This window comes from Podarcis liolepis, assembly GCF_965112155.1.
Source record: "Podarcis liolepis genome assembly, chromosome: 7".
Lineage (NCBI taxonomy): Eukaryota > Metazoa > Chordata > Lepidosauria > Squamata > Lacertidae > Podarcis > Podarcis liolepis.
In genome coordinates, this window is record NC_139561.1 from 46,270,433 (window position 1) to 46,297,407 (window position 26,975).

At 47.4% G+C, this 26,975-nt stretch overlaps 1 protein-coding gene across 18 annotated transcripts in view; it reads left to right on the top strand.

Annotated features, from left to right (window-relative positions):
• The window catches only part of RIPOR1 (RHO family interacting cell polarization regulator 1), a 111,584-nt gene that overhangs the window by 73,094 nt on the left and 11,515 nt on the right, over positions 1–26,975 (top strand). For 13 of the 18 annotated variants that reach the window (XM_083514796.1, XM_083514787.1, XM_083514786.1 and 10 more), the window contains exons 2-13: positions 11,562–11,688; positions 15,914–16,066; positions 17,096–17,174; positions 17,794–17,817; positions 19,922–19,975; positions 20,533–20,685; positions 20,797–20,860; positions 21,120–21,163; positions 21,374–21,499; positions 21,595–21,743; positions 22,132–22,261; positions 25,661–26,362. In XM_083514796.1, the coding sequence (XP_083370922.1) occupies positions 11,588–11,688; positions 15,914–16,066; positions 17,096–17,174; positions 17,794–17,817; positions 19,922–19,975; positions 20,533–20,685; positions 20,797–20,860; positions 21,120–21,163; positions 21,374–21,499; positions 21,595–21,743; positions 22,132–22,261; positions 25,661–26,362 (1,779 nt within the window). In that variant the 5' untranslated portion in view covers positions 11,562–11,587. Of the gene's footprint in view, positions 1–3,769; positions 4,020–4,233; positions 4,692–11,561; positions 11,689–13,394; positions 13,640–15,913; positions 16,067–17,095; positions 17,175–17,793; positions 17,818–19,921; positions 19,976–20,532; positions 20,686–20,796; positions 20,861–21,119; positions 21,164–21,373; positions 21,500–21,594; positions 21,744–22,131; positions 22,262–25,660; positions 26,363–26,975 lie in introns of those variants that run through there. The other 5 variants (XM_083514788.1, XM_083514797.1, XM_083514782.1 and 2 more) reach the window with 5 other exon arrangements.

The following is a 26,975-nucleotide window of genomic DNA, read 5'->3' on the forward strand; positions in this document are numbered from 1 at the left end:
TTTGCCCCCCGCCTGCCTTCAAAAGCTGTCCGGCCCAGGCTTCACGGACCTTTCCGCCAGCAGCGGCAGCGCTGCCGCTGCTGGCGGAGACTTGCCGGCATGCCGAAGCCTGCGCGCAACGCGCCCAGGCTTCGCGGATGTCTCCGCCAGCAGCGGCATCGCTGCCGCTGCTGGCGGAGACTTGCCGGCATGCCGAAGCCTGCGCGCAACGCGCCTAGGCTTCGCGGATGTCTCCGCCAGCAGCGGCATCGCTGCCGCTGCTGGCGGAGACTTGCCGGCATGCAGAAGCTTGCGCGCAACGCGCCCAGGCTTCGCGGATGTCTCCGCCAGCAGCGGCATCGCTGCCGCTGCTGGCGGAGACTTGCCGGCATGCCGAAGCCTGCGCGCAACGCGCCTAGGCTTCGCGGATGTCTCCGCCAGCAGCGGCATCGCTGCCGCTGCTGGCGGAGACTTGCCGGCATGCAGAAGCCTGCGCGCAACGCGCCCAGGCTTCGCGGATGTCTCCGCCAGCAGCGGCATCGCTGCCGCTGCTGGCGGAGACTTGCCGGCATGCCGAAGCCTGCGCGCAACGCGCCCAGGCTTCGCGGATGTCTCCGCCAGCAGCGGCATCGCTGCCGCTGCTGGCGGAGACTTGCCGGCATGCCGAAGCCTGCGCGCAACGCGCCCAGGCTTCGCGGATGTCTCCGCCAGCAGCGGCATCGCTGCCGCAGCTGGCGGAGACTTGCCGGCATGCCGAAGCCTGCGCGCAGCGCGCCCAGGCTTCGCGGACCTCTCCTGCCTTCAAAAGCCGTCCGGGATAGCAGGAAGCGCTTCCCTGCTATCCCGGACTGCTTTTAAAATGCTGGCGCTGGGGAGCAAAGCCTTTCGGCCCCGCCAGCCTTCCAGGACCTCTTCTGAAGGCCGGAGGGGGGGAAAAGGCTTTGCTCCCCACCGCTAGCATTTAAAAGAGGTCCCCGGAGATTTCCCTATGGGCTTTCGTCTTGCGAAGCAAGCCCATAGGGAAATTCGTTTTGCGAAGCGCCTCCAAAACGGAAAACCCTTTCGTCTAGCGGGTTTTCCGTCTTGCGAGGCGTTCGTCTTGCGGGGTACCACTGTATAGCTACCCTCTGCTAAACAGAGAATTGCCTTTTCCTTCCAAAGTCTTTCCCCATTTCTGTGGTTTGCTTTTATCAGTGATGCCATCATTCCAAAATGCTTCTAGAAACAGGAAACCAAACTTTTGTGATGGCCATCCACACATCCACAGTCAGTGCAGATGTGCACAAAATCTCCATGTGCACTTCCCAGAATGTGGATTTCTTTTGTTTCAGTTTCAGTCAGAGACTGCAGATGAATAGTTATGGGGGGAACTGAAGTTCATGACAATGAAGGCAGTAGGAATGTCATGCTGGACTGCGACTCCCTTCAGCCCCAGCAACGTGGTCAGTGGTTAGGGATTCGTGGAGTTGTAGTCCGGCACTTGGAGGATCCCTGTGTCCCTGGTTCTCCTTTAAAGGAAATGTGACCATTCACTGAGAGAGCATGTTTACTTCACCCAAACCCTCAATTATTTTCAGCCTCCCATTTCTCCCTCTTGGGGCCAATGGAGGGTGGAGTGTGTCTGCTCAAGTCTTTTTCTGGGTGCTGCCTTATTTTACTGCATGCATGTAAGGCTCCAAGACCTTGGAAAGGGAAGCCCTGGGCGTGGGTGGAAATATGGCTCAGTGCTTTTGTAGTGCCATTTCTCATCTATTTGCTTAGAGTCAATCATTCCGTCATAGAAACCTTTGCTCAGACAGACAAAAAATTAAAATTCTGAGTGAGTCACAATGCACTTGGATTAAGTCGAGGGTTTGTGACTCATTTCTTGACTTAGCAAAAACGTCGCCATGTTTTGTGAGCTGCTAGAGCAGCTTGCTCCATCCTAGAGTCTGGAGAGCCAGCAGCTGAATTTGGAACAGGCTGCTTTGTGTGTCTTTGGACTGTAAAGCAGGATAAATATAATAAATCTCATCTAATCTGTTCCTCCTTTTCTTATTATACAAACACACTGCCTGTTTGTTGGGGTGACTCCTGTTGGCCATCTGAGGGCTTGCACAAAATACAATCACTTTGTGGACCTGTGTCTATGCACATAGTGGAATGGGATGGTACAGTCATGATATGGGAGAATGGACTGTACCACTTCAGTCTGAAGGGGAGGGTCACTTTTTCTATACTCTCATGTTAGCACCTTTATACCTGGAATGCTTTGGGGAAGGGACTTTGCTTTTTGTTTCCTTACAGGGGTTGTTAAAACGTAGCCAGCTAAGACTAATAAGGGAATTTAGGGAAGCCACAATTTCTGTTGTTTCCCCTGCCCCCTTTGACTACTGTTTTTACAAGTTTGGTTGCTCTGCTAGAAATCTGTTTCCTTGGCATGTGACCCTGTAAATCACAAGCCCACCTCTATTTTTTAGTTAAAAATCATTTTCAGTAGAGTGTGTATGTGTATGCATGCATATCTAATACTCAGGAATTCTTTATTATTATTATTTAAAATATTTCTATCCTGCCTCCACTAAAATGTTCAGGCAGCTCATGCAATACAGACAAATCAAAGCAAGCCAAGTGTTGGTAAACATACCTTGTTTGTTTTACTGCCTTCATTAAGAAAGATGCTATTTGTCACTCCCAAGGTTTTGTTTGCACCCCTTAAGGAACATGTTTTCTACAATGAGCAGACATTAGGGTTGTATCCAATATTAATTCTACTTTGAGTAGACGCACTGGAATTACTGCATGTGACTAACTTAGGTCCATTAATTTCAATAGGTCTGCTCTGAATATAACTTAATTGGATGCAACCAAGCCCTCTGTCCTGCTGACAGGGAGTCCTTGCTAGTTTCTCTATTGGTTGCAACAAAAAAACAGGATGGTTCGGCAAGCTAGCACCACGAGTGAGGAGATATCAATGGAATTCCAACAGGTTTCCTGTCCTCACCATCTTGGTGTTAAACACACAAGCTGATTTTCTCTCCATTAGTTTGTTGCTGCTGCTCAGGGCCAGCCCAGCTTATTTTGTTGCCTGAGGGAAAGGACAAGATGGTGCCCCTTCCCAGGTCCATGAACAGAAGTCAGCTAGACAGCCAGTTGAATCTTACTTCAACACTGGTAACAGGGCAGTGTCCTCATCCCACCACATCTGAGGGTAGAAGGCTAGTTTAGGGGCCCAGGGCAGGCAGTGTCCTTCAACACCTCCCCACCCCTCAGCATCTGCCGCCACAGGTGGCCTCATGGTAGGGCCGACCCTGCTGTCTCCACTGGCCTCCTTTGTCCAAGCTTTAGAGAATGATGTTGGCGATGGCAGTGCCAACCAGCCTGCCTCTTAAAGGGTTGTTCCACTCTTCCACCATCTAATCTTGGGTTACATCTGATGTAAAAAGCATGCTGATGAACAGGAGGAAAATGTTAATCTCTTGTAAAATAGGAAGGACACAAGCATGAGGTCTGCGTCTAGCAAAACTCCCAAGATCTTACAAATGCATTTTATGTTTGGGTCAGACCTTTGGGGCATGATAAAAGGTATGTGTTTTCTTTTGCTTTTCTGTCCATTTCCTGTTTTGAACACAGAAGTAGGAAACTCTGATCATAGTGGCCCAAAGTACCAGCTTCATTCCTTCCTGCTGCAGGTCTCTGTTGCAAGCCCTATTCCTGTGGAGATTTGCTCACCTGTTCTTAGCCTGCCTGCCAGAGGCACCTCCTAGACTCCCCGCCTCTGCTGTCGGCAGTACCAGTTGCTGATTATCTTTGAAATGTTAGGAATGCAAGAGTGGAGCCCAGCCCCTCGGGGAAAGCACTGGGAAACATCCTGCTTGCTGTATGATGTGTCCGCTCCGGATTCCAAATACTTTCCTAAGCTTCGAAGAGTTGGGTAAAGCGGGTGCACACCTAGACTTCAACCCCTTCAGGGTGAGCTGGCTGTCTTTCAGCTTCCATCTCCTGTGACCCCAAGGGTTTCGGCACTATTTCCAGCACCTCATGTTAACTTTGTAGAACAGGTAAGTTCCTGGGACTGGCATTTCTTCTCCGCCTGGCACCTAAAAGGGCTCAGCGCCTATGCTTCTCCACAAAGGCTCTGCATGTGAAGGTCAGCTCCCGGGTTTTGTCACCTGCTTTGCTCTTGGCAATAGTACCCTTGTACTGACCAGATGAGGGCACCCTCCTAGTTCTGTAGTGGGCCAACTGGCTAAATCGTGCTGACCTGGCAGGAGACCTGTTGCCTCATCATACTTGTTTGCAGTCCATAAAGACCCTCTGAGTTCAGTGGGGGTGGCAGGGCAGGGCTCCCTTGGTGATCTGATTAAATGGCTCCAACAGAGAGGGTAATCCGCTAAGGTCCTACTTGGATTACAGCTCCTTCGTAATGAGTTTAATTGGGCCACTGTTGTCCTAGAAACGGGACTGCTGGAGTAGCAATCATAGGGCTAGCTCCTGAATCTCATACTGCCTGGGTCTTGAGCTGTGCAGGTGGGAGGGAGCCCAATGTGAGCGGCCTCACTCCTAGCTCCTGGGATGCTACTCCTAAATGTTTGTGACAAAGGATCAACCATGGAGGATTTGGATGTTGTGACGGAGATCTTTGGTGGGGGAAAGGCTCTGGCTCCCATTGGTTGGTTGCTGATGCTGACTGTCTTGGATTGGCTATTGTTCAGGTCTGTGTAGCTTTTGGGGTAAGTGAGAAGAACCTTGCCTGTTATCACTGGTAGATAAGCTGTTAGCTGGTTGACAAAGCTGTGGACCATGAGTACAGTGACCTTGCAGTTAGTTTGTACCATTGCTGTCTTATTTCCTCTTTCTCCCACTGAGCAGCGTTCATAAAGAACGCAGATAGATGTAATGCAAAATGGTTCTTAAAATCCATCTTCTGGGTGGGTCATTTATGTTAGTAGAATCACAAGCTTCTGAATTCCGCAGGGCTCCTCTCCTGCCATAAAGAACTGGGGGTTTTGTATTCATTCCTCCATGACTGTTTACTACGACTTTCCAGCTCCAAAGTAGTATTCTCCTAGAAGTGTGTGTGTGGCTGAATTAATAACATTTGTCCGTTGTTAATGGTGTTTGTAACTGCCTTGTTCCAACTCTGGAATGGAAAGTGTTTTGTGATTTGTCCCACGCAGGGCAGGCTCCTTGTTCTGTTTCTGCTGTAGTCCCACCAAATGCCAAATGATGATGCCAGTTCTGCTAGTGTATGAATGAATTCCCTATACATTTCCCCTTCTTTGTCACTGCTCAGCCACCTTCTTTCCCCTTCCCCTAATTAGCCAATCAAGATGCAAAAAAGGTCAAAGCGTTCTCAAAAGAGGAGCAAAGAAAAACAAAAAAGTCACATAAAAGAGTTACCCTCTTAATTAGATAATGTGATTGACAGATTATCAATTATTTGCAACACAGTAATTCAGTTTTACTAGCAAACCAGAGTTTACACACTGGTGTTGATAACTGTCTATCATATTGTAAGACTAACATCAACCAGCATTAAATTCAGAACTGAGAAAAGCTGAATTTTGTGACCTCTGCATAACTAGCAAGATCAAATGAATAATTCCCCACAACAGTGGTTTTTGGGGCTGGATAGTATTCCATGAAATATTTTAAGTCTCTGAAATAATGTCAGATGTATTTTAGTCCCTTTTAGTAGTGGTATGCTTTATTTTGTTGGGTTCTTCTCTTGGTTGAAGCTAGCCTACAAATATAATATGGTGAACTCTTTGTTTTTGTGTAGTCAAATCAATTCCCATCTTCACACAGTTACTGAGAATAGTAATACCAGGTGCAAACCCTTACATGATTTAATACAGTGCTATCGTTCTCGAAAAAGAAGTGCTGGAACTCACCATGAACGCCTCGCTTGTTCTCTCATAATGGAAATGGCACCCATCTGAGAGGTGCTGGAACTGAGTTCCGGCTGAAAAAAGCCCTGGATTTTTATATATATGTTGTAATTCCGAAGTAGCACATAAAAAGCTCAGCATCGGTGTTGGCTTCAGAATCCAGATTTTTATGAAGCTCTGATTTTCCTTTTAAATAGAAAACCTAGCCCTTGCATTTGTCAATATGGTCACAAGTGTGTGAACTTTTCAGTATCCTACATAGCTGCTCTTCTCCCTGCTAGCAAAGCCAGATAAAACAATGCAAAATATATTAAAAAAAATACGTCAGTCACGATTCATTTGCATAAAATTCAGCTTCTCTTAGTACAAAAGTAAGTGTATGTGTGTGGTGCATGTATGCTTGGATTTCCAGAGTGCTAGAAGAGAGCAAGCAGTTATTGAGAGTCCAGAGCACCAAATAAACCAATTACGAAAAGAACCACCAGCTCTGATCTTTGAGCGTTTTGATTGCATGGCACTTTATCCGTGCCCATCTGTCCAGTGCTGTCTGCATGTTGGCAAGTGCTAGTCCTACGCAGGAAGCAGTCCTGGAAGGGGCTGACGACACTGCAGCTCGAGGAAGAATGTTTAAGTGCAGCAGTTGGAGACAGTTGGCTGCTTCCTTCTCACAAACTGAACTTCAACTTCTTTGGGTCTGAGTTCTCTGCACAGAGTGAGAGGATCTGTCTTTAGAGGTGGTGGGAATGTTTTCTCTGACAGCTATCCAATTCGAGCAAACAGCACACTCATTACCTTCCCCCAGATAAGGTTTGGCCTCTTCCTTCTCCTGCCATGTCATGTCTCAGACGTTTAGTGTAAGCTTCAGCTCTTAATGTTCCAACCCATGTTGGAAAGGGTGCTCTGAGGAAATCATGAGCAGCTGTGATTCCTTCACATTTGTCCTCAAGAGAGAGGTTGTTAAGGACATATCTGAGATGTGGGTTTGAAGGACTGCGATTGCATTGCGTACACCGTTGGACTGGGTAGACCTGGGCTGAAATCATCCATGAAGCTCACTGGCTGACTGAGTCAAAATCTCTGCTTACTTACCTCACCAGTCCGTTGTGAGCACAAAATGAGAAGATGCGAACACATAGCATATATTCAGCCTTGTGTGATGGTTGGGATAGAAATGTGGTACCTCGGGTTAAGAACTTAATTCATTCTGGAGGTCCGTTCTTAACCTGAGGTACCACTTTAGCTGATGGGGCCTCCCGCTGCTGCCGCTGCACAATTTCTGTTCTCATCCTGAAGAACAGGGAGTAACAGGGCAGGCTTATGCATGCATGGGTGCTAGGAACAGAACCCCCACACAAAATGGTCGCTGCCTGTATAACAGCTTGCTGATAAGGCAAGAATCTTTTCTTCTTGCTGTGCTAGGTTCCTCCTCACCTCTCTTTGAAGGGTGGGTTTTTATTTGGGGAGTGTAATATACTCCATCTTGATTCTAAATTGGTACAGTCAGCTATACCAACTCATACTACTGCCTGTGTTGACAGGTCCAAGTTGTCTCCTGTCAAACCGTGTCAGGGAAAGGAGATGTTTCTTGGGCTGGAGCTTGACATGTGCTCCTCTTGTGTTGAGACAGGCCTCAATGGTTGATTCATCCCTTTCTGTGTAAAGGACATTCATTCATTCATTCATTCATTCATTCATTCATTATGTCTAAACTGCAGCTTCACCCAGACATGGATTCCATAAAAATTTACATAAAAACTGCAAATATCACTACAATATTAAAATAAACAATAAAAATCAGAGCAGTATAATAAAACAACAGAGGTTGTAACCAAAGAAGTATTCAGCCACCTAAAACAATACTGTAAAATTTTTAAAGACTGAACAGTTAAAAATATATATTAATCTGGCACTGAAAAGAGTACAATGCTGGTGCTAGACTTGGCCTCTTTAGAAGGAGATCCCAAAGCCAGAGGCTTGTGTTTAGGCCCTGACGACTCCTTGACTCTGCCTGCAAGTTGGTGGCAATCGCTTGGTCAAGCAGCTAGCATCCGAAGGGCACCGAGTTCTTCTGAGATCCTTTGGGCCTAGAAGAGCTTGACAGTGTGAACTGAGAGACTGCCTGGCAGACTCTGTAGGGCACAGCTTTCCAAACTTTTCATGTTGGTGACACACTTTTTAGACATGCATCATTTTGCAGCACAGTAATTCAGTTTTACTAGCAAACCAGAGGTTAAACTAATCTCTTTGCAGCCCTGGGAAGAGCGCGGGGAGCGTTCGCACAACACCCCTACACACTGCAGCCGACACACTAACGTGTCATGACACAGTTTTGAAAGCTCTGCTGTAGGGTATAAGTACAGTGGTACCTCGGGTTACAGACACTTCAGGTTACAGACTCCGCTAACCCAGAAATAGTACCGCGGGTTAAGAACTTTGCTTCAGGATGAGAACAGAAATTATGCAGTGGCAGCGGGAAGCCCCATTAGCTAAAGTGGTTAAGAACAGTTTCAGGTTAAGAACGGACCTCCAGAACGAATTAAGTTCTTAACCTTAGGTATCACTGTAGTCCCTCCCTTGTGATGTGGAGGGTGATGCCTGCCAGGGCTGGAGGGCAGCTGTGTCAAAGGCACAGATCAGGGGTGGGAAACCTAAGGTCTGCTGGAATGCATCCTTGCACTCTCATGACTCCTGCTTGCCTGGACGGATGATAGAGAACTGTGCGTCAGTGTGTGTGGAAACTAGCTTACTGTACAAAGGTAAAAGTTAACATTCATTGGCCCCACCACCTCTGCCTCTGTCCCTGCCCACCATTGGCATGTGGTTTCTGTAAGGCTGCTTATAAGGGAACGTAGTCCTCAGGCTGAAAAGTTTTCCCCACCCTTGCCATAGATCTGCACAATGCGCCATGAGAACTGAGAGCAAAAAAATGGTCACATTGCAAGGGTCTGAGGAGAACCAGGCCCAGTTTGGTCCCCAGAGAAATGTGTTGTGATAAATGTTTACTTTATTTATAAAAAACACTTTTATACCAGTTTTCAGCCCTAGCACGCACACCCCCTAGCAGTGTGCAAGAAAAGAAAATACCGGTTTAAACAATAACAGAATTAAAACTGAATGTTAAACATGACATTTAAAAAGTAGGAAGAATGAATCAAAACCTTCAATCTCAATAAAGGCAAGAGCCAAGTGGAAAATAAACATTTTTGTTGCTCAACCTAAAAGCCATTAGGGCTGTGGCCAGTTTGCCTAAGAATCACTGGACAAGGTGAATTGGTGCCCTCATCTCAGGCCATGATAGTTTCTTGCTCCTAGCAAGAACATTTTAATAATTCTCCCTAGAAGAAATCAAAAGTCAACGAAGATTTATATTTCTAGTCTATAGAAAACAGCACAACAACATGCTAAAAATCAGTGGATGGAGAAGAATTGGAAATTTGCAAGTCAAACTGGCTAGGGACGCAACTCTGAATTTCAGTCCAATGGTACTCCAGTCCCCTTTTATTATATTGCAGCTCTTTTCCAAAGGAAGTAAGTGTGGGTGGGTGCCTGCTACATAGAAGTACATGTGTATGTTTTTACTCTCTAATGGTGGTGTTGTTCTATGAGATCCAAGCCTGGGTTGAGATTTGAACTTCTCCAGGTCCAAATACATAGCTCTATCCTCAGGTCTCCCCCCTCCTATTGGTAAATTCTTGAAAATCTGAGTTAATGGTCTTAAACCTGAGCCACTCCTACCTAAGCAAATGACATTCCAAAGCATTCTGTTTAGTTTCATTCCAGACACTAGAAATAGTTCCCTGAGGGTCAGGAGACAAGGGACCATTGCCTCTTGTCCTCAACAAGCTATGAAATTGGATATTGTGGGCTCTCTGATCTTGGCAGATCTTGGTTTATATAAATATGCCAGTCCTTCAAGGTGCGACAAGACTGTTTTCTGCAGCTCACACAGCTCACCCTCTGGAATTTGGCATAATTTGGGGTGCCACCTTTGGCTAAGAATGTGGTTTATAAATATTTAAATAAATGTGCAGGAAACAAGGTTGATTGGGGATTTCTAAAGGCTGTTGTGTACAGAAAATAGCCAGCTGGAGTGTGGGGCAGTTCTGTGTATTCCCTCCCCTGCCTTTTTTTTCCCCTTCTTTTTTTTTTTTTTTTTTTGCCTTTCAGACTCTTTCACTAAGCCACAAATGATTAACATATGTGAATAGGTAGGCTGTTAACATTTGTAATTGATTTACAAAGCTCCACTTAGAATCCCTAAGGTGAACAGTTGCAACAAGAGATGGGTTTTCTCTCGGAAGTGAGGAACTTTGTTTAGCCTGAGGGCCACATTCCACCATGGGTGAACTTCTGGGGGCCACATGCTGGTGGGGAAAGTTGGTGAAACAAAGGATGTGACTCTTACCTTTGTACAACAAGTTGCATTTCAGCTACAAAAAAAGCCAGAGGTTTCTACATATTCAGCCCCAAACACATGAAACACATCTCCATCCAGAATCCAGGCAAGCCAGAGGTATTATCACAGTTCAAGTACACATTCCAGCCAGATAAAAGCACTCAAGGGCATAGGGCATTCCACTGTGGGGCTTGACAAGCCTAAGAGGCCATATTTGGCCCACAGGCCAGAGTTTCCTCACCTCTGCCTTAAGCATGGCCCTTTTGTACAACTGTATTAGTTCTCCTGTAAACAGCAAGCAAGTGATCGTGAAGGTAGGACACTTAGACAGCCAATTCTGGAGAGACTGTTGCTTCCAGCACTTGGACAATAGGGCAGCACCTTGACTTTTGCCCTCTACTCTTGTGTTTGATATGGGACAATGCCTCCTCTCGAAAATAAGACCTGGTCTGAAGGATCTAGAACAGAGGGAAGGCAGTCTTGTCTGTTTATTCCCATGGTAGATTCATCGAGTGGGATAACACTTGGGGCAGGGATGGGGAACCTGTGGCCCTTCACATGTTGTTGGACTCCAGCTACCATCAACCCCAGACAACATGGTCAGTGATGATGCGAATTGTCCAGCAACATCTGGAGGCTTGCAGGTTCTTCAGCCCTGACTTGGGGGGAGGGTGTGGGGGTGTCAATTGACTCGGCAGCTGTTGTGAGTGGGGAAGTGGTATAGGCAAGGTCCTACTGCTTCCAAAAACAGTGGACTGACCTTCCAGTACATCACCCTCCACTGTACTAACCTGGTGTTGCTATACTTGGTGGAAGAGTAAGAGATTGCCAGCAGCTCCAGTTTAAAGGAATGCAGTAGATATCAGGCCTTACCCATTGCCTGTCATAATAAAATCATAACTATGTGTCTGACTTGGTACAAGGCAGATTTGTGTGTTTGATATTCCAGGTTGTGTTTTAGCAAATGGAGGTTGAGGAATGAGCTACACAGGAGCCCTTTGCAAGGCAGCTGGGTTATGAGCCTCCCTTACTGGATCGTAACTTTGATCCTTCTCTTCATTTTCTGAGATGTTGTAGCTCAGCTAAGTCTATTGTTTTTGTGTATCATTGTAATTAGGGGTGTCGCTTTTTATAAACTTATGACTCAGTGGTTGTTTTGGTTACATTTAAAAAGCGCTTTCCCCACCATCATTCCACCTCCTGCAGCTTTGATTCCCTCCTCCCTTGGCTCTCCCTGTACGTTGCTCCCTGACATGGTTCCTTTTGCTCCCCCACTTTGTCATTGATGCCATGCTCTTCTATTCTCTCCGCAGGGCGTCCCTCCAGGTGGAGCTCGACGATGTCACTCTCAGTGCGGCCCCAGCGGCGCAGCCTGGTGGTCAGGATCAATAGGAGCCAATCGTTCGCTGGCGTCAACTCCACTCAGGACAAATCTTTCAGGTAGGCCCAGAAAAAGCTTCCTTGGTGGAAATGGGAGTTTGAGCATGCAGAGAACAAGGTGAATGGTGGTGTGTGATGCCTAAATGGCTAATTGCCTTCCCATCCCACCCAGGACTGAGAGTCATGCTGCTGTACATACATTTTAATTTACTGTGCATAATGTATATTGTTTCAGCTCGTTATAGTGGAAGGGCTAGAATATGCAAAATGATCCAATCCCCTGGCAACTGGATGTCTTGCTCAGCCTCCCCTCAAATCTCCTGAGGTACTGCTACTGACCACATGTTCTTAAGCTTCATTCCCATCAGGACATGAAATACTTACTTTAAAATAACAAAGCTGAAATGCACACAGCTTTGTTCATAACATAGGATATTACTTCAGCAAGAACAGTGGCTGGCTTCTTACTTCGCAGTAGCAGGTGTATTCGCTTACTGCCTTTGCTCCAGAGATGCTTCAGGAAGCACCCCTATGCTGCTTGTTTGTTTATTTAAGACATCCACATACCACTTAATTATTTGAATTTCTAAGTAGGGTACATAAAAAAATATCCACAGAGAATAGGACTATAAAAATTGATTATAAAACTGAACACTATCTTAAAATACCTGCTGGAACAGGAAAGTTTTAGTCATGCACTGGAGATTCAGCAAGAAGGTTGTATGTCCCATCCCAGCTGAAAGAAAGTTCCACAGGCTGGGGCCCACTACACTGAATGCACAGCTTCTGGTAGTTACAAGCTGTTCATATGAGCCATTTCTGATGTTGAGGCTGTGCATCTCCACACTAAGAGGGAGGTATCACCAGGCTTTTGGGAATCCCAAGCTTTTCAGAAGTATAGTTTCTTTCACCATACAGTCAATCTATGGCCGTATCTGCTGTCTGTGTGGAGAGTGCTTCTTAGCATGTGAAAAGGTGGCATTTTCTGAAAGCTGGGCATGGCTCCGAAATGCGCAAGGAACCTCACCAGATAGAAGATGCTTGTCTCTGTAGATAGTCACCTTTCAGCCTGTTGGGTGGGGTGATGAGGTGTTGATATGCTTGCCCCATTTTAAGAATGCTTGAAAACAACTTGTTTATCTAGTGAATGCACTCCTAAGACAGTTCTGTGTTTCATTACCACTGGTTTAGAGCGGGAGCAGAATCCCTCGTGGGAGGAAGGAGTAGGATGCAGTCTGACTAACAAGCCAGTCCATAACATAGACACAGAGACCACATGTTAGAAGGCCCTTTATTTCTTTCTGTAGGAACATTTGGCAAGTGGATAATTTTTTCCTTGGCGAACTTGAATACGTGAGGCTGGATTCTTGAAGTACTGACCAAAATGAGCCGGGCTAGATGCAACAGAAGTTCCACTTGATGGTGAATGCTCCTGTTTCTGCAGTAATTAAACAGAGGGAAGGCAGGCCTGCAAACAAGTGCCATCAGCCCACCATACTCAGTGCCCTTATTGCCCATGGGCAGTGCCAGAACATTTAGGTTCAGGCCAGGGTGAGGCAGAAGGCACAGGAGTGTCAGATTTCTTTAATCACTTCCCCAATGTGTAGAACAATTCTGTAAATCAGTATTTCAAATCAGCAAACATTTTTGCAGCATGGAATTGCTCCAGATATAACATTTCACATTTCTGCTGGTGAGCTTGGAACATCTGTGAAGAAGCAATACCTGTTGGCTTAGCGACGGTTGCCATCTCAACCCAGAGACTGTTGACATTTGGAATCCTCATTTCTGTCAGTTGCTGTGTTTTGAAAGTTTAGAGCTGATATCAGAATTCCAGCTGTTGGAGTCATTTTGTGTTTCTTACCCTTGAAGGGAGTGGAGTCTACAAAGTACCGTACTGTTGCTTATGAAGGATCATGAAAAAACCTAAGCCTTTGAAGAGAAGCTACAGGCTTCCTAGTACTTCTAGAAGTAAGGTAGCAAGTTATTTCCATGAAAAACAGAGATCTAGGTAGGACTACCATATTAGAGGCTTATTGGGTTGGTTGAAAGATAATATAACTTCATGTTGTACAGTACCAGTGCCTCCCAGTTGGCTTCAGTCTCCTGCTCTGTTCATCTCCTCACCTGCCTCCAAGTCTTTCAAGAGTACCAGTCAGGGGCTGGTGTAAGCCTTTAAGTGCCATAGGCAAAATTAGTATAAAAGCCAATGCTGGATCATGAAGCTGTTGGGCTAAGAACCAATCCTCAGCCATTCTGCTTGGCTCTCTTTCACACCCCAATTCCAACTAGCCATGTTTGTCCTGTTCTGGGATTCTTGTTTTGTTTTGTTGGTCTCCTCTGAACTTCTTAATGAGTGCTGGTCTTCAGCTGCTAGCATGCTGCTGCTTATGTCCAAGTTTACTGGGCTTTTCACCCACAACCTACTGTATCTGGGATTCTTTACTATTGCCCCGTCTGTTCCCGGAAAAGACCGCAGCTTACTGCTAGAAAGCATGCTTTGCATGCAGAACATCCCAGGTTCAATCCCTGCCATCCCCAGTTGGAGGGATAAAATAGCAGGTGAGGTGGAAGGCTTTTGCCTAGACTGTGGAGAGCTGCCATAGATGAGGGTTGACAGTACCAGATTAAACAGACTTACGGTCTGACCTGCTACGTCAGCTTCCTATGTTCCTTTGTTATCAACACTTGTCCATTCTTCCTTCTTACCTCTGTCAGGAGCAAAAATGTCATGAACGTGATAAGCATGTACTTCCCTACTCGTTATCTGTTACTGCAGAAGACACGCTGTCATGGTCAGCTGTCTAAGGCTTCCTAACAGCAAGACATCTTTCCTAGTTCCAGTCCTCCATTTCACACATCTCCCAGCAAGATGTACAATTTCTAGACTTGGGACTATTCCTGCAGCACAAGGATGGGGAACTTGTGGCTGTCTGGTTGTTTATGGACTCCAGATCCCATCAGCCCCGGCCAGAATGGTCAGTGGTCAGGAATGATGGAAGCTGTAGTCCAGCAACATATGGGTGGCTAAGGGTTCCTTGCTCCTGTTGTAGCAATAAAAGATTGACCAGTAACTCCCAAAATAGCATGGGATATTAATCTGGCAGCAAGAATTTGGAGCCTGAATAAAATAATCTAGGGGGTGCAGGGATCAATTTAACAGTAACAGCCATGCCCATTAAACTAGTCAGTGTTGCTTAGAATCTAATTTAGCACATGTTTGAGAGAAAACAGGGTTTCATTTTAGCTGGAAGAGAAAAGAAGAGGGAATGAAATTCAAGAGTCAGGAGTTCATTGTGATTCTTCAGTTATACACTAGGGCAGGATGGAGAGTCTTTAGCCTGTGGGCCAAATTTGTCCTGGCACAGGTTCCAATTTGGCACGCACTATTTCTCTCAAACCATGACCTCCTTTCCCACATCTGACAACATATGTCATGTTAGTTATGGGGCAGGTAGAATTGTGGCTGGATCAGTTGTGCAACCAACTTCCCCATGCAGAACTCCATCATGCAGGTGATACCTGCAAAAAGTAGGCTTGGAGTTGTTGCCTATCAGCTGATCAACCCTCCCAATCAGTGGCACTTCAGAGAATTTGCTAGCCCTGTGTAACTGTTTTGAAGTCCTGATGATTGGACAGTTGGGGCACCCTGCTCACCTATCAGATTTGGCCTGCAAGGCTAGGGTAAATAAGGATCTGGCCCACTGGACAGATCAAGTACCTTACCCCTATACTAGGGTACACGGAATACTTGAGTGACTCTACCAAAACAATCTGATCTGAGCTGTGACAATACTCAGGCATGTGCACTACTCTTTGAGTAAGGAGCATCTTCCTTAGGATAGCATTTGTGAAGTGCTGCATGCTGTTCCCTGCTGGACATATACTTTAAAGGGTTTAGAAGTACACTTCCAAATGGCACTGTGCAGAGTTGCTGGTGCTCTGTGGTTCTCCCCCTCCCCTTTTGTTCCTGGTAGTCCATATTACAATAGGGGATCCGGTTCATGCAGTCCGAATGACCCACTTTCAGGGTATAAAGCGTGGGAAAATGATCTTTACTGTGGGTTGGTTTTTTAGCATTTTCTGTGCTTTCAGCATTCGCTCTAAGCAGCAGCAGTAGTGTGGAAAGCTTCTTCCTGAGTGCATGTATTTTTGTGATAGGTGCTCTGCACTGTGAGTCAAAGCTCTCCCCCCCACATGGGTACACTCACTCCATTGTTTTAAGAGTCAGCCCGGCTCCACGACGTCATGCTTTGCTTGAGGATTTTTATTTTTATTTTTTAAGGAATTTCCCTGCCTTCAGCACCCCAACGGTCTCCAGGAAGTCTGGCTCCAGGGTCAGTAGGATGTTTTCAATGTCCCACAAATCCCCTCCACCCAAGGTGCCCCAGCCGGAGCGACTCGACGAAGTGTACGAAGCACTGAAGAAGGGACTGACGTGAGTGATGCTGCTGCCAGAAGTCCCGCCCTCTTAACCTATGGCTTGGGGTGGAGGTGCCTGTTTCATTGAAAATTGTTTAATGCCATCTTTCTATCACATGTTGATGTTTGAGGCTCCCTAGAATGAGTGTTGGAATGCAAACTCACTAGCAGTACAAACCCAACAGTGGTAGATAGAACCCAGATCTCAAAGGGGTGGGGTGCCAGCTGCCCAGTGATCTTAACAAACACTAACCATAACCATAACTAACATGTGTATGCCCCAGCCTTTGCCAGCCCAGTGTCCTCCAGATGTTTTGGACTACAACTCCCATCAGCCCCAACCAACTTTCTCAGGCCCCTCCCACCTGTCAGAACTGGCCTGTGGAGGGTGGGATATTTCCTTGCCCTGCCTCCCCTCTATACACAATACAGTACAGTGGTACCTCGAGTTAAGTACTTAATTCATTCCGGAGGTCCGTTCTTAACCTGAAACTGTTCTTAATCTGAAGCGCCACTTTAGCTAATGGGGCCTCCTGCCGCTGCCGCGCTGCCGGAGCACGATTTCTGTTCTCATCCTGAAGCAAAGTTCTTAACCCAAGGTACTATTTCTGAGTTAGCAGAGTCTGTAACCTGAAGCGTATGTAACCTGAAGCGTATGTAACCTGAGGTACCACTGTATAATATTTCTTCCCACACAACAATTCACTACGTGCCTGCATATTCCCTCTCCCCACCAACTCTCCACAAAGTATGTTTGAGTCGGTGAGGGTACATGCAGGCAAGTAGCACAGTATGTTTGCTTAGACCTTAGTTTATACCAGTAGCCTTCTCAGTGAAGCTGGTGAACCGAAAGCTCTGCTGGACACAGCTGAACTGGGCACAGCCTCCTGGGAATCTGGAAGCAAAGGTTCTGTTTGGGTCCTTGCTGCCAAGGATAACATCCTGTAGAAGTTTGAAAGAGTGGCCGGGATGCTGTCTCCCCATATCTTTTACTTAAAGGGGAAGAGTCCTCCTGCTTCTGCTTACCCCATTTCTCCCCTAACAGTGCTTATCTGGAAGTGCACCAGCTGGAGCTGGAGAAGCTGAGCACCCAAATCCGCGAGTCCAAGAGGAATTCCCGATTGGTGAGTGGAGGGTTGGTGCCAACTAAAAGCATTCCTGCCCTCAGTGTATGCACTTCATTCTCCCCAAAATGCAGGACTGGCAATAGTAGAGAGACTGTGACAGGTCAGGGAGGTGAAGGAGCCTTCTGATACTGTTTGTTTTGGAGCCTTTGCCCTCTCACTCAGCATTGGTTTCTGCTATGTTTGTAGCCTCTCAGCAGTTCTGAGCCTGAGGGTGCTTCCCTAGAGCTATGGGGCAGACGATAGTTTTTGGGACACATATACAGTACATGCTTTTTGGGAACAGTTGGTGCTGGCCACCAACTTGAAAATGGTGTTCGACAACTTCATCGGGGAGAAGGATAACAGTAGCAACTGATCTGTGATGAATGGATTTTATCTCCCAATATGGGATGCAGTGTGCTACTGAATACAACTTGTTGGTGATCGTAAGCGGGAGAAGGCTGCTGCATTCATGTTCTGCTTGTGGTATTACCATAGGCATCTGGCTGGCCACTGTGGGAAACTGGATGTTGGACTAAGTAGGCCTTTGGTCTAATCCAGCAGGGCTGTGTATTCAGCAATCATTTTTTTTCTGACCTCTGCCTAACCTTCACCTTCTCCTTGTTTTCTCCTCTAGGGCTTTCTGTACGATCTTGATAAGGTAAGGCATGCTGCAAAGGAAATTGTGCTTGCCTTGGATTGCGGGTGGGGGAGGGCTTGTCAACCCGTTGAGTTCTGTATCCCTTGGATGCAAAATAAAAAAATTCCTTCCAGTAGCACCTTAAAGACCAACTAAGTTAGTTCTTGGTATGAGCTTTCGTGTGCATGCACACTTCTTCAGATACACCTTGGATGCAAGACATTGAAGCTTCTGGACCTTGGGTTGCATCTCTTATCCCTGCCTTTGCTAGCACAGAAAGTCAAGTTACTTGACTTCAGTGATGCTTCTCTCCTGCTGCTTCTGCTGCTTTCCTTCAGATGTCACTTCCTGAATCCTTTGTTTGGCCAACTGCCTGAAGAGCCAAACTAGATGTGACGCAGGAGTTCTGCATCTCTTTTCACTGTGTTTCTCTTTAAAAGCTGCCTCAGAAGTCATAATCAAAAGCAGAAGAGGGGAAGGAAGGACTGCTTAATCCTGCATTTCTGATCTCTTCAGCTGCTTTCTCACATGCAGGGGAAGATATACTGGGGGTGGAGGAAGAAGCTTGGGGCAATACAAGGGCTATAGACTAACAAGTCAAGCAGTTTCTCCTGCACCCTGCTGGCCCTTCCTTTGCTCAGACTGGCAGCCTTTGAGGTTGCTTTTGGTTTATAGTGGAGCAGATGATAATTTCCCCACCTTGGAGAGGGGTGGAAAGTGGTTCCAAGACAGGTATTGCTACTTTCATATCAAAAGAGTAGGATGTCAACAAAAGAGTGGATGTAAACACCCTATCCTGCTCTTTTGCATCTGATAAACAGTTCTTGCAAGACTTTGCATTGTTTCAAAAACATGCAAAACCTGTTTGGTGAGACATGAAGTGAATAAAAGAAATACCATTAGGTAAATACCTTGCGAAATCTCTCTTGAGCCAGTTGCAACTCTCTTATAAAAACTATTTGCCTATCTCCAGCCTGAGGTTAGTCTGTGTGTTAGCTGCATCAGTAACTTCTGGTTGTGGGGCCACGAGAACATAAAGAAATCAAGGGGGCAGCTTTTTCAGTTTTAACTCAGGCATGCCCTGGCTGAAGCTGCTCTTTTCCAAGAAGTTTCCTTGAGGAACTGAAGGCAAAAATAAAAAATAAATAAAAATGGATTCCTTTGCTAGAGACGTAACAAAAAAGGGTAACTAATTTATCTTTTAAATAGATAATGAAATCTCAAAATAATAATGATAACATCAAAATGATGAAGTTTCAAAGTTAGTTTCTAATCTCTTTTCTTCCCAGTGCTTGACATCAAGGAAACCAGTATATTTGCTACATGTGGTGACTGGGAGGGAAACAGCCATGGGGCTAGTCCTCATTACAACTTACATGCACCCTGCACTCTGCCCCAAGCAACAAAAAGCACAGGAAATGAGCTTTCTCTTTGGGGGTCAGCTTTGCCTGGTGAAAGGATGCTGCATTTGGGCAGGCTGAGGAGGGCAGATGTGTGGTTCCGAAATTTTGAGTTAAAAAATGAGAGAGGAAAATGAGCACTTCCAGGCCTCCCTTTTATTTACAGTCTGCTGACCTGGACTTCTCTTTTCATGGGCATATCTGATATGATGTAGTGATGGCCTCTAATCTGATGGATTTTAAAAAAGAAAAGGAGTTGCATGTTTTTAAGATGTGCTTTCTGTTAAAAGTAGGAGGGAGGCGTTGAAAGTGGGAGCAAACCAACCAGCTTTTTGCTTGGTGCCTAAAAGAAAGCAACTTTGCCAGTTTCTCCTACCCCTGCCTTTCAACCCTGAATGACTTCCTCTTGCCCATAGAAGAGCAGCCAGATGGAAGGACCATGGCCAGTGGCCCAGTGATTAACCTGAGCTAGGCTATATCTGCTTAGCTTTAAATATTGTTCTTTTGCCAATGAAGATACATATCAGGAACTTGTTGCTCTAAAACAGATCAGCAAAAGAATCGGTTTAACCTCTAAGCACCAATACTACTATCTTTTGCAAATGGAAAGACCCCAATCCTTTCTTGGGCAAGCTGGGAACGTAGAGAATTTCTGGGAGCTTCACTACTTAGTCAGTCGGATTTCCAATTCCTGTCTAATGGGATTTCCTTTTATTGTCTCACAGCAAGTCAAGTCGATTGAGCGGTTTCTGCGCCGTCTGGAGTTTCACGCTAGCAAGGTACCAGCTGCTTCTCAGCTTGTAAAACAGAATTTCTGCACTGAGAAAAGCTGAACTCTGTTACCTTTGAATATTATGCAGTTTAAGTATGTTTGTATATATTTGCTCATTTTGTATAGTCTCGCCGTGAGGCAGATAGCTATGTAGGGGACTGACGTTCCAAGCAAAGGAGTCTGTTGTGTTCCATAGAGCACTTCATGTCTGCAGTGGGGAAACTGTGGCCCTCTAGGTTTTGCTGGGTCCCAGCTCCCATCATTCCTGACCTTTACTCATGCTAGCTGGGCCTGATGGGAGTCCAGTAACAGTGGGAATGGCACAGGTTTCCCACCTTTGCTTTATGGTGGGAGCAGAGGAGGATTTAGGGAAGCGTGGCTGGTTTGGTCACACTGGGCGCAGAGCCTCAGGGGTGGATACAACTTTGATGTTGAATGGAAGACGGGAGGTGGGTGGGGACACACACCAAATTTTGGGTTCGCACAGGGTTTGTGGCAACCAAACTTTCTGCCAAGCATCCCCTACAGCCCATCATCCTAGCTCTGTGGTTTACTTCCTAACAGATAGATGAGCTTTATGAGGCGTACTGCATCCAGCGGCGGCTTCGGGATGGAGCCCACAACATGGTCAAGGCCTACACAGCTGGTTCACCTGGCAGCAAGGAGGCACGCGAGAGCTTGGCTGAAGCTAGCAAGGGCTACAAAGAGTACACAGAGGTGAGTCAAGATGGCCTGGTACTGAGGGAGGAGGAAGGAAATGGTGGAATGGGGACCAGGCTTTGTATTGGCGGCATTAATGGGCGGTTGTTTGGTTTCTCCCCCTTCCAGAATATGTGTCTGTTGGAGAGTGAACTAGAGAGTCAGTTGGGAGAGTTCCACATCAAGATGAAAGGTACAGAAGGGCAAACAATACGTCATATACAAAGGGATGTCTGGTAGCCATTTTGTAACTTGAAAAGCAGCTTTGGGAGGGCATAACCCTGAGTGGGTGGGAGGGTTAACCCTTTTTCTTGCCGGCAGATGTTTTACTCCAGATCCCATATATGAAATTCCAACTGCAAGTTTACCTCCTAAACACCTCTTGTCATTTATGTGGATCAGCAAAATTGTGGGGTCATGACAGAAGCATTGACACTTTTTTCCTCTTGCAGGATTGGCTGGCTTTGCTAGGCTCTGTGCTGGAGACCAATATGAGGTTTGTGAGTTAGAGATGGGCTCAGAACACGTGGAGAGGGAGGGGCTTGGGTCCTGGAAACTAGATGAACTGGAGTTGACCGAACAGCTTGTTCGAAGGGAATCTGGTTCCCCAGCACTGATTGCAATAGCTCTTGTCCAGCTCTAATAGGGTGCACACCTTGTTTCACATCCATCCAGTTGATCTGAACTCTCTTATTCCTTGTGGCAGATCTTCATGAGATACGGGCGCCAGCGGTGGAAGCTGCGGGGCCGCATTGAGGCAAACAGCAAGCAAGTGTGGGACAGTGAGGAGATGATCTTCCTGCCCCTCATTACAGAGTTCCTGTCCATCAAGGTATCTGGTGCCACTCTGGGCAGCTGGCCCCTGTCACAGGAAAGACAATTCATTTCCTAGGCTTACTGGGCCTCAACTCTTCCTTCTCCTCCCAGGTAACAGAGCTGAAGAGCTTGGCCAGTCATGTGGTGGTGGGGAACGTCTCTTGTGAAACCAAGGACCTGTTTGCAGCACTGCCCCAGGTCGTGGCAGTAGATATCAATGACCTGGGCACCATCAAGCTGAGCCTGGAGGTTAATTGGAAGTGAGTTATTCTCTTGAGGCTTGTTGAGTTTCTCTGTTGTGGAGCTGTGTGAGAAATGCTCTTGGGTGAGGAAGGTTGTGATCTTACAGAACCTGAAGGGAAGGGGCCTGATAAGTGAGGGAACTGGGACCATGGTACTATAGATCCTCCTTCCCCAGCTTAGTGCCCTCCAGGTGTTTTGAACTACAACTCCCAACAGCCCATGGCAAGTATAGCGTGCTGACTGGGACCAACGCGATCTGTGGTCCGAAACTTCTGGAAGGCTGCTCTGAATTGTGACTCCCCAAGAGGATTTAATAATGTGTGACCCTCCCTTTCTCTTCTTACATCAGTGCACAGGAGGGGTGGTTCATTTTTCTCTCTGAGCATTCTGCTTTCTTTTCACCAGCCCCTTTGACAAAGAGGACCAACCATCATCTGCTAGCACTGTGACAAAGACATCTACAGTCAACAAGAGATTTTCCACGTACAACCAGAGCCCACCTGATACACCATCTATGCGTGAACAGGCTTTTTATGTGAGTGCAAAGGGGAAAAAAACCGGAAGGGAATCAAAACCCACACTCCTGGTCCTAGTTGGGAGAACTGTAGCTTTCCTAAGTCCCACCAACTGAGTTTGTGGCTGAGATGTGGCTAAAAATCAGCAGCCTCCTGGATCACAGCTCAAACTTTTAGCCACAATGCTATATGAGCTGGAGAGATCTTCAGAGCAAGTCCTACTTTGAACATATTGCATTAAGGCATGTGGGAGAAGTGGAGGGGTCAACACTTGTTCTCAGTCCAAGAAACCATAGTTTATCAAGTCAAGACTTTAGCATCTGAACCAGGCCTCTGTCTTGAGCTGAAGAAGTTGAGGAAATTAGTGCAGGAAAGGAGAGGACAACATCTGGTTGATAGGGGAAATGTCAGGTTATTATTTATTTTTTAAATGCATTTACCGGTATATCCCAGCATTTCCTCCAAGGAGCTGAAGGTGGTGTGCATCCTTCTCTCCCTCCTCATTTAATCCCCACAAGAACCCTGTGAGGCAGGTTAGGCTGAGATGCAGTGATCTGCCCAAGGTCACCCAGCGAGCATCATGGTTGAGCGGGGATTGGAACCCAGGTCTTTCAGGTCCCAGTCTGAGACTCTAACCAGTACCCCCACACTGGCAGATTGATCAGTTATGGAAAGCAGAGTGGTCCTGATTGCCAGGGAGAAGCACCAGCAGATTGTCTGTAAGGCAAGTGAGTCTCATGTTGTTATGGAGCTGAGCCCTTGGTGCTGACCGTTGCCTCTTTCTCCGCTCAAGAGCCTGCCACGGGAGGCTCCCCACAAGCACAGGTGGGCCTTGTTGGACATCTTCCGGGAGACTTTCCTAGAGAGGCTGCCGCGGAGCTGCTCATGCAGCGACGTCTCCTCAGTGCAGCTCGGCACAAGGGCACCTCGGGGCTGTGTAAGTGCTGGCCCTGTGGCTTAGCCTAGTCACCTGATGTAGATGTAGCTGTGCTCTGTCTCCCGTGTGCTAGTCTGTGGTTCCTATTTCAAGGCCTGAATCAGAGCTGTGAATAAGGCAAGTGGATTGACTGCAGAATCTTGCCCGTCCCTCTGCCGCTTTGCAGTAGTGAGCAGTGGACTTCCCCTGTCTTCCCAGATTGTGGTGTTTTGTGGCAATCGTGTGCTTACTTGCTGCTGCCCCTGAAGGCAGGGTGTGGATCATACAGGCTTTTGTCTCCTGCTTTTTGTAGTAGTAGATTTCTTCCTCACACCAGTTTGCCTTCTGTAATATACCAGCCTTCTATGTGCTGCCCATATTCATCATATGGCTGCCTTCTGGTGGATTTGGTGGCTGAGGAAGAGCTGCCTCCCTGTAGGCCAGGACTTGAGGAACCTTTGACCTTCCAGTTGATGATGATGAACTCCAACTCTCATCATCCCCAGCCAGCATTGCAAATGGTAAATTATAATGGGAGTTGAACATGTGGAGGATGACAGGTTTCACCTCCCTGCTCTAGGCCTCCCAAGCTGGTGTGTGTGTGTGTGTGTGTGTGTGTGTGTGTGTGTACGTACGTACAGGCTGTAGCTCTCGGTGGTAATTCAGATGCTTTGCCCATAGAATGTACCAGGTTCAATTCCTTGCAGCTCCAGGTACAGCTGGGAATGTCCCTTGTCCCTGGCAAGATGCTACCAGTCAGTGTAGACCAGTGTTTCCCAACCGGTGTTCCGTGGCACACGAGTGTGCCGTGAGACGTTGCCTCGTGTGCCGCGAGATGCCTGGAGGGAGGCGAGCGAGTCGGGCGGCGAGAGGCGGGGCGGCGGCGGCGAGGAGAGGCCGCGCCTCCTGCTGCTGCCTGGCGCTCCTCCTCGCAGCCGGCAGCGCTGCCTGGGCGCCTCCGCGCGACTCTGCCTCGCTGGGTTTGGTCTCCCAGCAGAGACGGGTCACACGCGCCCCTCCCTCCCTCCCTCAGCCTGCGCGGAGGGAGAGCCAGAGAGAGGCATCGCTCCTGCGCGGCGGGAGAGGGAGCAGCCGGAGCGATGCCCCAAACGAAGGCATGGGACCGGAGGGGAAATCCTCTCCGAGGAGGATTGAGCGCAGCTGAGAGAAGCCTTTCGAGGAGCTGCCGTGTCCCCTGGAAACCCCCTTCCCAGCTCTGCCTGCCTGCCTGCCCAAAGCTTGGAGGTTCCCCGGCAAGGGGGAGGGAAAAAACTTTCACTTTTGTGCGTCCCTCCCGGCGTGACGCTGCGTGCTGACGTCACGGGGCGGGGCTTTAATGGTGGTGTGCCGCGAGATTTTTTTTCAGTAAACAGGTGTGCCGTTGCCCAAAAACGTTTGGGAAACACTGGTGTAGACAATACCGAGTCAGATGGACTAGTGGTCTGACTCAGCATGAGATGGCTTCCCGTGTTCCTCTGTGTAATTTGTGGTATTTCCAAACTGGAGCAGGTATCTCAAGAAAGAAGGAAATGTAACCTTCAGGGAATTGTGCAACATTCCTTCGTCTGGGGTGCTAACTGAAGTAAACAGTGATTTCCTCCTTGTCTGCCACAAAGATTAGCAGAGAATTGGCATATAATTTCTCATGTGATTTGTGACATGTGGCTCAGTGCTGGGACCTGGCAAACAAACAAATCACTCGTGTGTCTCATCTTGGCTGCAATCCCTGCCCTTATCCATGGGTGGTGGATGTATGGAGGAGTGGTGGAAGCTATGTAAAGAAGCACAAAGGGCTTTGAATAGAAAGGGTTGGGCTGGAGGGCTGGAAGCCAATATCCCTCCAAGCAGCCTGTTAGAGAATGGTTAGGGGCTGAAATGTTTCTCAGGTGCCTTGCCATCTTGTCGAGGGCACCTTGAGTTGTCACAGCGAACCAAGAACAGGACAACTAGGAATGATGGCCCTCCTGGCCAGTTCTGGATCCAACCCCACTTTCAAGGGAGGTTGATTTAACTGCCCACAAGTAGCTGGGCTGCTGCCCTGGAGTCTTGTCTCCAAGACTGTTGAGACTTGAAGCAGAGACTTGCTTTTGTCTGGAAGAGATGCAGCATCACGCATCCTGGGCAAGCTGTCTTCTCCAGTGGGGAGCCGAGCCGCAAAATGATGACCAACATTTTGCGCTTCCTGCTCCTACCAAAGTTGCAGTCTCTCTGCTATCCAGCATCTTTCCACCCAAAGGGCACAATCTCCCAAGTGTCTGTTGCTGGCCAAGTGAAGAGAGTGGGAGCTCAGTTGCAGCCTGGTGTAACAATGGAGCTTATCATGGGGGTCAAGGGGCACAAATAAGGAAACTTCAGGGAGCCTCAAGAGTAAAGGAGTGGGGTGTGTGGAAGGAAGTGATGGTGTTATGCAGGAGTGTAGGCAGTGACAGATGTTTCCATGCTTGCACACATGCACTATGCTCAATGCATCCCTCGTGTCTCATCTATGCTGCATTCTTTCCAGAACATGTTGCGGCAGCAGGAGGAGCTTGAGAATGGGGCAGCCTGGTCCATCTCTTCAGAGTCTTCGGATGATTCCTCTAGCCCACAGCTGTCTGGAAGTGCACGCCATACACTGCCCAGGCCTATTGTGCAACCTGCAGTACAGGCAACTCCGCCTGCCATAGAAATTGCCTTTACGCAACCCGAGGACAAAGAGCCACCAGCCGTTCACGAGGAGGTGGCTGTGGCTAACGGACATGTGCCCTATGCTCGGACTCTTAGTCAGATCAGCGAGGCTAGTGTGGACCTGCCAGTGGCAGAGGACAAGGAGTGCACTGTCCCCAGAGACTCCAGTCCCAGCGACCTGCCTCCGCTGGAAACGAACTCCTTGCCCCAAAGTGCAGGCTCAGTGCTGGACACTCAGATCATAGAGGCTGGAGAAGAGGAGATTGAGCCTGATGGGGCCACTCCCACTGTAGAAGGGAGTGAGGACACAGCCTCCCAAGCCCAAGAGGTTGAACAGCCCAAGCTTTCATTGAGCCTGCCGGTCCCAAAGGAGCTTCAGCCAGTGGGACTCTTGGAGCCACCAAAGCCCAAGCCTGTGGACTGTGGGCTGGAGGAGGCCATCAACTCACTGGCCTCTGCTCTAGATGACTACCGAGGCCAGTTCCCTGAGCTACAGACCTTGGAGCAGGAGCTCAAGCACCTAGAGGAGATTCTCTTGGTGAGTGAGAGGGGGTAAAGAAGACCACGGCTGGGGGAAGGACAGCATCCCTGGATCTGTGTATATTTGGAGCTGAAATAAAATGTTTTAACCAAACTTTGCTGAATTCTGGAACTTGTGTGAATTGTGCAAACAAACCTCACTTTGTGCATATTTGCTTGTTGTTGTTTGCATAATTTGTGCCAACCATAGGGAAGAACAAAAGAATAATTTGTTGGGCCCCTGAAGCCTCGCTCCCTGACCACTGTAAATTCTTTCTAGTGTTCCCACCATGTTGCAGATGCACATAAGCAGTTAACAAAATGGCAATATGTGTATATAACAAAAAGAAAACTGAGAAACTACAATGTAATATAATCCAATTCAATGTAATATAAAGCAGAGCTACAATACAGTATAATAAAACAAGAACACCCCCCCCCCAGAAATGTAACAACAGTTTTTGAAGCACATTTAGAGTCTGGGGTCCCTTCCTTTTTCATCCTCCCTCTTGCCAAGGCGCATCCTGACTAACAGAATCCAACACTCAGCCCACAAACAGATACACATAGAAGCCAAATTCTGCCTTACATATAGAAGCAAAAAAAATATGGTATGTTCCTTCTTCCGAGCA